This window comes from Cannabis sativa, chromosome 9 (genome assembly GCF_029168945.1).
Source record: "Cannabis sativa cultivar Pink pepper isolate KNU-18-1 chromosome 9, ASM2916894v1, whole genome shotgun sequence".
NCBI classification, from domain to species: Eukaryota; Viridiplantae; Streptophyta; class Magnoliopsida; order Rosales; family Cannabaceae; genus Cannabis; species Cannabis sativa.
Genome location: NC_083609.1, coordinates 12853354 through 12864368, shown reverse-complemented (window position 1 = coordinate 12864368; position 11015 = coordinate 12853354). Strand labels below are relative to the sequence as shown.

At 30.8% G+C, this 11015-nt stretch overlaps 1 protein-coding gene across 1 annotated transcript; it reads left to right on the top strand.

The window, feature by feature from the left end:
• Positions 1 to 3632: 3632 nt before the first annotated feature.
• Positions 3633 to 7460, top strand: LOC115724057 (putative calcium-transporting ATPase 13, plasma membrane-type). Its single transcript, XM_030653514.2, has one exon. The coding sequence runs from the start codon at positions 4168 to 4170 to the stop codon at positions 7276 to 7278; it is 3111 nt and encodes a 1036-aa protein (XP_030509374.2). The 5' UTR covers positions 3633 to 4167; the 3' UTR covers positions 7279 to 7460.
• Positions 7461 to 11015: the final 3555 nt, after the last annotated feature.

Here is an 11015-nt window from a genome sequence, read left to right as displayed (position 1 = left end):
TTGAAGCTTATGAAGAGCTTTACAGTATGAGACATAAATTAGAGCCAAAAGATGTATTTTATTTTAGGGTGTGTTCACCATAAGATTTGGTAGAAAACCCTAGGTTATTTTATGCAAATTTTAAACAGTATTTTGGAATATACCCTTATTGATTTACCTTTGTCATGATAAAGGACCCGAGATCGTCGAGCATCATTTTACTCACGTCGGCCCACATACCTGACTTTAGACCTGAGATAAGAAAAGTATTAAGCACTGTTTATGGTTAACGATATGATTGTTATGGTCTCGATTATAGTTGAGATTCCGATATGTGTTTGTTGTGACTCGATCTTGATTAAGATTAATAATATGTATTTTTTGTGACTAGATGGTAATTGAGGTAATGATGAGATATGATTATTTTTGTTTGTGAATTGTTTATGATTGAGGGAAGAACACGGTTATCACCGTTGTTGTGAATGAATTAAGATACGATCATTACCGTTATAAGTAATTACTCCTGAAACCGCTGATAGGTTTTCTACTTATTGTTTGCTTTATCGAGCAACAATAGTGACATACGTAGCTCGTAGATAACGAGTGGTGAGGATTGAAAACAATCATTACCGTTATGAGTAATTACTCCTGAAACTACACATAGGTTTCTTACTTATCGTTTGCTGTATCGGACAACGATAGTGACATATGTAGCTTGTGGTTAACGAGTGGTAAGGGTACTTTATGAAGTACCAAAATTGTGTGGTTACGACGTTGTGAAATTGATTAAGCGTGATATTATGTGATGAGCTGTAATTGAATATATTTTTATTATAGTGTGACAGGATGAATGTTATATTACTTATGAAATTAGTCACTTTCCTTGCAGAGCTTCAATGACTCACGGGATGTAAGAATATGTGTTTATAGGGATGTAAGATTTGAATGCTTTATGAAGCCCTGAAAATGTGTGGTTATGTATTGATTAGATATTCATTTAGTGTAACGATAAAGTTGTTGACTGTAAGGTGTTGTGATTTTATCATAATGCATAGTATGTGGGAATGTATAAATGCTAATACTATATGGTTGTGCTTAATGGATATGTGAGAGTCACAAATATATATATACTTATTATATTGAGGTGTGAATATCTGCGTTTACAATGCTTTTGATCTAATAACTTTTCTTGCTGAATCATTGTGACTCACGGGTGCTTCATGGTGCAGGTAAGAGGAATAAAGCTATGTTCGGCCATGAATTAGAAGTCTCCCAGCAGTGTACATATCAGCCGTGGTGTTTTGGCTTCTGAGAAGCAGGATCAACCTCTTTTCTTTTATGTGTGAAAGTGTAATTTTATTTTTGTATTAACGGTTTTGCAACTTGTTATAAAGAAATTTTATAAACAAGGGATCCCTATATTTTAGTTATATTTCATAAAGAAATTTTATTCTGATTTAATCAAAAAGTTTTTAACTAAACCCTACTTTTTATAAACTAATAGAATAGCTAGGAATAAGTTTGCAAAAGCACACACACGTGGCGTCCCTGCAAGTCAGGGCGTTACACTATGTCAGCAGTTAACTGAGATAAATGAATGACACTTTTAATTTGCTAACAGTTTAACAGTTCGGAGGGCTTTACTATCAAAATTTGAAGTTAGAAGATTAAGTACAAGTGAAATGATAGTTGGAAGGGTTAGAGGCAAATTACTCTATTATAATACAATTATAATACAGAAAATATTAATTATTGACTTTTTTATTATTTGTGAGGAATTATTTGCTTTCTTTGAAAAGAGAAAAAGAAAAGGTGATATTAATAAGAAAATTTAAAACATTGAGATTGAGTTAATACCTGACATTTTTTTTAGTTAATACTACAGCTCGGGTCTCCAACCTTTTCCATACGATTAATTTAGGTCCTTATATTACACCACACTCCAAAATAAACAATACTAAAAAACTTAAAACAAAATTAAGTTTAGAATTTAGAATTTGACCAAAACTACATTATAAACTCAATAGTTTGTCAAAACAATCCGAAAACAAAACACAACTTTTCTTCTTAATTTCTGAAAACTGAATGTGTCACAGTTAGTTAATCGTGAAGTTTCCAAATCATTTTGAATCGCAGTATTGTTATCGAAAGCTAAAACTAAGATAGCAAAGAAGAAAGAAAAAATACTTAGTATCGAACCATTATTGCAACCACTCATCGTCGTCTTACTTAGGTCTGGCTCAAGTATTCGGCAGTCATTGTACAAGGCTCCTATTTTTTTAAAGCCCATTTTTTTGTTTTATTATATACATAAATAAAAAATTTATAATTGAAAAATGTATGAATAAATCTTAAAAAAAAAAAATTAGTAATAAAATTGTAATTTTAATGTACACGGTTTTTTTTTTGAAAAAAAAAACAGCCTAATTTTAAAATTTTGCACAAGGTCTCCAAAATACTTGGATCGGCCCTGGTCTTACTAAAGAAATGTACCTAATTAAATATCAAATTTTACCAAAATTAATATAATAATTTTTATAAAATATCATTAATTATTTTTAAAACGCAAATTTATAGATGTATTAGGCACCACTATAGTACCTAAAAGCCTTTAATACTCTCTTTTCTTTTCCTTTTTTTTGAAAAAAAAGAACTTTTAGTAATTTACCATAAGAACATCTCTTCATATTTAATTAGCACAAAAACAAGGACTATATGAAAGACACAAAGACTAGCCAAATCATGGCCACATGTTTAAAATGAAACCTGGTATATTTGTTTCTTTATATTTGATGGTTTTTTTTTTAATTATTATAATTATTATTACATGGGCATCTTCCAATTTATGTGTTCGGATCCACATGCATATCACGTACAATTCATTACTGAAATTTCGATTTTTTTTCATTATGGGATGAATATTTTTTTAAAAAATTTGTATAAGTTTTATACTGTATACTGTGTTAAAGTTTTGATGGTAGTTTCATAGTTATTTTTTAGTTGTTCCGTTGTTTTTTAGTTGTTCTGTTTTGTTGTTTAACAATTATTTAAAAAAATAGTACTTTTATAAAAAACAATGACAGTAAAATTATAAACTTTTACCTAAAATATAATATTTTTTTAAAAAACTCAAAAATATTAAAATGACTAGGCTCAATTTTTATGAGAGTTATTTTAAGAAATTCAACACCATATCTACATAGATTATAAATGGTTAATAATTTTTCATATTATTAATTTAATAAAAATATGTAAAAGTTAATAATAAATTATTTTGTAATGATTGAAACTTACAGCAAAACATTTTTCAAATTTTATCACAAAAGTATAAGATTAAATTAAATGAATAGATTTCGTGATCACAAACATGGCTCATTGATCACATCAAAGAAAGTGTAGATTATTCAGATTTGTATGTGAAAACAAAGTAAGAATAGAGATTGGAAGAAAGAACTTTTGTATAAGACAACGGATCATATTCTAATTCTTATCATACATTTACATTTATAATATATTATCTACAGCAGTAACACATATCTATATACATCAAACAAAAATTGGGCACCCCAACCCTGTCGACATTTAAAAATTAAATAAAATAGAAAAAGGAATATGTTGAATCCAAATCCAAATTCAACATATCATTTTGATTATTGTATATTAAAATTACGAGTACTATAATTATTGATAATTTACTATCTAGTTAAGATACATATAATTTCTTTTGTAAACAAATAAATAAATAAAAGACCGCGTATTGACCCGGTCAAATCCATTACTTCAAAACAACAGAGCATAAATTATGGTAACGTAAAATGGTGTAAAATGAATTTATATATGATTATTAATTCATGTCTGATTTCTAATAAAAACACGCTTAAGGATTTAAACGGATATTTCTTCGATGCCGGGAGGAAAAGTAATGGACAATAAAAGTAGAGTTTAATTAGTACTATAAAATATCTAAGGAGTCAATTCGAAACACATCTCAAAACATCTTAGCTAACTGTAATGATCGTATTTTAGTTCACTACATATAAGATTACGTACCATTCCTAACCCAGAAATATTTTCCATCTTATTAAACACTGTTTTCTTCTCTACTAAACCATATATAGTTTCTGCTTATTTATATACATAATCTGTTTTCATAAACCAATCACGTTTTAAGTTTCTTTCAACTCGCAAATGGTCTCAAGTAGTCCTATTTTACGTACAGCAGAGTACTGCATTGAGTCATTCATTGTTCTAAATTCCAAAACTGATCTGAACCAATACAAGAAGAAATGGCATTCTGCTTTTGTTACCATCTATTGTTCCAGAGCTTTCACCTCACTATTCAAATCTTCTCCCTCAAGAAAAGCTAGCTATACCAAAATACCACCCTCGTCTTCCCACACTGTTGTCGATGTCAAGGTAGACAATGGGTTCGAAATCGATCAGACCAAACTCAACCAGCTCACCAAAGACAAAGATGTTTCTAAGCTTCAAGAATTAGGTGGGGTCGATGGCCTAGCCAAGGCTCTCAAAACTGATGCTGAGCATGGAATTCAAAGTAACGACGGAGACATAGCCCAAAGAGTTGAAGAGTTTGGCTCCAACACGTACCGAAAACCGCCTACCAAGAGTTTCTTCCATTTTGTGTGGCAAGCTTTTCAAGATCTTACTATTGTCATTCTTATTGTCTGTGCTGCACTCTCTCTTGGCTTTGGCATGAAAGTGCATGGAACTAAAGAAGGTTGGATTGATGGTTTAAGTATTTTTATTGCTGTTTTTCTTGTCATTGGTGTGTCTGCAATAAGTAACTACAGGCAGAATAGACAGTTCGATAAGTTATCCAAAGTTAGCAACAACATCCAAATTGAAGCCATTAGAGATGGACGTCGCCAACAGATTTCGATATTCGAAATCGTTGTGGGAGATATCGTTTGCTTAAAGATTGGAGACCAAGTTTCGGCTGATGGGTTGTTCTTAGAAGGGCATTCCTTACAAGTTGATGAATCGAGTATGACAGGGGAGAGCGACCACGTAGAAGTTAACCACAAACAGAATCCATTCTTGTTTTCTGGCACCAAAGTGGTTGATGGCTATGCGAAAATGCTCGTAACTTCTGTTGGAATGAACACAACATGGGGACAAATGATGAGCCAAATCAACAGCGATTCAAACGAACAAACACCTTTACAAGCTCGCCTCGATAAGCTTACTTCGGCCATTGGCAAGGTTGGTTTAACAGTTGCTCTCCTTGTTCTCATAGTCTTGTTTGTTCGTTACTTCACGGGGACAACAAAAGATGAATATGGAAACAAAAAATTCAACGGCAGCAAGACAAAGATTGATGACATAGTGAATGCTGCCGTAGAGATTATAGCAGCGGCAGTCACAATCGTGGTTGTGGCCATTCCGGAAGGTCTTCCACTTGCTGTGACGCTTACACTTGCATATTCAATGAAGAGAATGATGACTGATAATGCCATGGTGAGGAAGCTCTCTGCTTGTGAGACCATGGGATCTGCCACCACCATTTGCACTGATAAAACAGGTACTCTCACTATGAACCAGATGAAGGTCACCACCTTTTGGCTTGGTAAAGATTCTGTCGTTGAAAATTCTTACTCAAAGATTGCACCATATGTGGTAGAATTATTTCGTGAAGGAATAGCTCTTAATACCACTGGTAGTGTATATAGGCCAAGTTTGGGAGCAGAATTTGAAATTTCAGGTAGTCCAACAGAGAAAGCTATACTTTCTTGGGCTGTTGAAGAGTTGAATATGGATATGGAGGAAGTGAAGAAAAGTTGTGCCATTCTTCACGTTGAGGCGTTCAATTCCCAAAAGAAACAGAGTGGGGTATCAATAAAAAGAAAGACAGATAATACAAGATGGGTACACTGGAAAGGTGCTGCAGAAATGGTTTTGGCCAAGTGCTCAAGCTACTATGATGCTTCTGGAATCGTTAAAGATCTTGGTGAAAATGAAAAAATTGTGTTTGAGAAAATCATTCAAGCAATGGCTGCCAGCAGCCTTAGATGTATTGCTTTCGCACACAAACAAGTTGAAACTACAGAGAATGAAAGCTTAGAGGGAAATGATCAAACGATTGAAGAAGATGGCTTGATTCTATTGGGCATGGTTGGTATTAAGGATCCTTGTCGTCCAGGAGTGAAGAAAGCTGTTGAAGCTTGCCAAAATGCAGGAGTTCACGTCAAAATGATCACAGGTGACAATGTATTCACCGCAAGAGCCATAGCCACAGAGTGTGGAATCCTTAAGCTGGGCCAAGACATGAGTGGAGCAGTTATAGAAGGTGTTGAGTTTAGAAACTACTCACAGGAGGAGAGAATGGAAAAAGTTGACAAAATCTGCGTCATGGCGAGATCGTCCCCTTTCGATAAACTCTTAATGGTACAATGCTTGAAACAAAAAGGTCATGTTGTAGCAGTCACAGGAGATGGCACAAATGATGCTCCAGCATTGAAAGAAGCCGATATCGGACTCTCAATGGGAATCCAAGGCACCGAAGTGGCCAAAGAAAGCTCCGATATCGTTATTTTGGATGACAATTTCGCTTCAGTGGCAACTGTTCTGAAATGGGGTAGATGCGTTTACAACAACATCCAAAAGTTCATCCAATTCCAGCTGACGGTGAATGTGGCTGCACTTGTGATCAACTTTGTGGCTGCAATCTCAGCAGGAGAGGTTCCATTAACAGCTGTTCAACTATTATGGGTGAACTTGATCATGGACACCTTAGGAGCTTTGGCTTTGGCCACAGAGAAGCCCACAGATGAACTCATGGAAAATCCACCTGTGGGTCGAACAGCGCCGCTCATTACCAACATCATGTGGAGAAATCTCTTGAGTCAAGCATTTTATCAAATATCTATTCTTCTTACACTACAATTCAGAGGCAAATTGATATTCAACGTCAACGAGAAAGTGAAAGACACTCTGATCTTCAACACTTTTGTTCTCTGCCAAGTTTTCAATGAGTTCAATGCTAGGAAGCTAGAGAAGAAGAACGTGTTCAAAGGAATTCACAGGAACAAACTGTTCTTGGCCATCATCGCCATTACCATTGTTCTTCAAGTGTTGATGGTTGAGTTTTTGAAGAAGTTTGCTGACACAGAGAGGTTGAACTGGGAACAATGGGGCGCGTGTGTTGGACTCGCCGCCATGTCTTGGCCAATTGGTTGGATTGTGAAGTGCATACCTGTTCCTGAGAGACCAGTTTTCAGCCACATCAAAGCCATAACATATAATAAGCTTCAATTTTTCATGCACACAACAAAACCTTGAACTGCCTTCTTCAACTTTATTCTTTTCATTTATTATTTTCTTCATTAATATTTGTAACATTTTTTCAACACTCACTTTTCTTCATTATATTCTTTTCATTTTTTGAACCACTTAGTTATTCTTTGTAAATATTATAGAATCATTTTCTCAATATTTAATATAATTTATTATTTTTCTAACAAGGAATTTATTTGTTCGGACATTGTTTCAATAAAGAAAAAAAATAAGTGTTGGAAAATTGTTGTGCTCCAATAGAATTATCAAACCAACAAGATTACAACTCAATGACAAATAATACAAAGGACAAAAATATAGATTAAATAATGTTACAACACTAAATAAAATATACACATAAAATAGAGAATATAGAGATGAAGAGAGGGATTACAACTCAAAGCAATAAGCTACACATGAATCACAATATATATATTATATTATATATATATATAAAAGAGATGTGAGAGCAATCTCAACACCACGTACACCACAACAAGTGTATAATAGGGGAATCACAAAACTTGAACAAGGTCTTACACCTTTATTCAAAACCTTATTTCCCCCTACCACAAGCACTTAGGGAAAAGAAAAAAATGGAAATAACTTTCTGGATTTATCAAGCCTATAGTATTTCTAGCAATGTGCTCTCTTGATAGAAACTTGTTCTCATTCAAGGTGAACCCAAGACCTCTATTTATAGTGTTTTGAGGATCACATTTGACAATCAAATCCTTTCATCACATGACTGTTACCAACACTTTAATTGATGTTTAATGGGATAAAAACGTTGGACAAGAGAGCTGGAAACAAGCTTAATTAATTTATATACGTTTATGAACATTTTCAAAAATCTGGTTCCAGATGTTCGATACAGTGAAACTTCCAGTCAACAAGCTAATTGTCTAATCAAAGATATACAAAGTCCAAATATGAGTCACTACAAACCAATCAACTTCCAGTCGACTTTTCCGGTGCCAGTGACTTTGGCAAAACTTATTGTTGTTTTACAAATATGAAATTTCTATTTTTTTTTTTACAAAAATATGTCATAAAAGACCCATATAAATGTAAAAAAATAAAATAAAAAAAAAACCCATAATCCTATAATGTTATTTATTTATGCCATAAAAAGTAAACTATACCCTCAATTCTCATATTTATGAAAATTCCCCTTTAAGAAATTCAACATCATATCTATATGATTGGGGCGTTATAAATGGTTAATAATTTTTTATATTATTAATTTAATTAAAATATGTGAAAGCCAATAATAAATTATTTTGTAATGATTGAAACTTACAGCAAAACATTTTTCAAATTTTATCACAAAAGTAAAGATTAAATTAAATGAATAGATTTCGTGATCACAAACGTGGCTCATTGATCACATCAAAGAAAGTGTAGAACTGTAGATTATTCAGATTTGTATGTGAAACGTATAAGAATATTTTTATTTAAGGAAATATATTTCTATTTAAAGCATAAATTTTTATTTAAAGAAATAAATAAATAATTGATTTTTTGATAAATGAATATTTTATATTCATTGAATCTGGACAGAATCAATTATGTAATATTTTATATATGGTCAGATTTTTATATTCATTACCTGATTTGATTTCCTAAATTAATTGTCAAAATATTCTGACAATTAATGTGGCACAGATAATGATGGAGTATCTCACCTATAAATATAGGGTCTCGGTCCCCGAGCTCCTCACTCATTCTGTTCATAACAGCAAAATTCCATTTAAAGAGAGTTGAGAGAGCGAGGAAGCCCGATTACCCACATCAATCGGTTTCTTTTGCAGATCAAGCTTATGTGGGTTTGAAGCTCAAGAATCAATGGCTGAAGGTATTTCGATCCTTATTCATAGTGTATATATGTTTGACTTAATTCCGCATTTTATACTTAATCATATATGTTTCAGTTCATACATATAAATGTCTAATAGTTGGTATCAGAGCGGATTATATATCTCTGTCTTAATTTATTTTGAGTTTCATATATATACATATATTTACGGGGTTCTTCATTTATAATATAATATATATTTTATATATATACTTTCATATTATATAATCCCGATTATATATATTCATACTCAATTTTTTATATATACATTCATATTCATATACATCTTCATATATATAATAAATATATGTATATGATCGGTTGTTAATTTATATATATATTTATATTCATATAATTCCGATCATATATATACATTTAATTCAATCTGCGTATATATATATATGTATTTCATATTTTAATTTTGTTTATATATATTATATATATACGTAAGTATTGTTGTATATATATACGTATATATATTTTTATTACATAAAATTGTATGTAATACTCTCTTCCATACATTAATGATGATTTTATGCAGTATATATTGTATACGAGTATATATATATACGTGAAAGTTTTATGCTTCGGTCCGTATTTTTTCCGTTTTCATTTTTGGTATTTATTTTGAATTCTATATGCATTACTATATTCATAAGATATTATAGATCGATTTTGTACATCAAAATAATTTTAATACCTTAAAATCTGAAAACTTTACTGGAAAAATCCATTCGGACTCGAAAACACTTTTTGAAATTAGTATACATTTTGCGTGTTTTCGATGCTTGAATCAATATAGATCTATTAATTTTTTCATTTAGATCATTTTGGAATTGATTTCATGATTTTTAGAAGTTTAAAGAAATTTTATTATGTCGTTTATAGACAGTGCATTTTTCAAAAAAAAAAAAAAAGAGGGAAAAATTCCGAATTTTTTATAAATTTTTTATTAATTTGGAATATTAATTATTTTCTTATTTTGTGTTAATTTAGTCCATAAATTGCATTTAGTCAATTTTCTATTTTTGTTTAATACATATATCTAGTATAAATTGAAAATAGAAATTTGTTTTAATTTGGTAATAAATTACATGATTTATTTAGGCATGTAATAATTGTGTAATTTGTATAATTGTGCATCTAATTATTTATTACCAAATTTATGTAATTTATTGTTTAAATTAATAAAATTTGAAAAATCTACATTCTTTAATTTTGCATTTATAATTAATTGTACTAATTTGTATATTTCCCTTATTTATACAAATTAATTATTAGTGCAAATATTTAAGATATTATATGGTCATAAATGCATAATTAATTATATATATATTATAGAATTAAGCATTTAATTTATTATCATACAATAATTGTATTAATTTGTATTTATTTGGCAAACTTATTTTTAATACAATTAATTTTGATTTGTATGATTTAAATGCTATGCATAAATTCTTTTTATAGTGCTAGATATATTTAGAAATATTCAAACATTAAGATAGGTTGAATATTTTATATAGCACATTAAGTTTTATAAAACTTCATAAAATTATTCATAAAATATTCATAAAACTTCCTAAAATGAATAAAATATGAATAAAATGTAAGTAATTTTGTGGTTTGACATAAGAAAACATGAACCTGGGACAAATGCTCATATCTAGAACGGTTTTTAATGATCTTCGGACGACCACACTAGGAGCACTAATCTCAGTGATTGTCTATTATGTTAATAACGAAATTACTTTTAGGTAGAGCCCAATACCTAATGTCAAAGTGAAAATATAATTTTATATAATTAGGGAGTAGCCACAGCATCCTTATTTGTATAAAATTATATATTAATTAAAATTCACCTTAATGGACATAACTTGTAATTAAT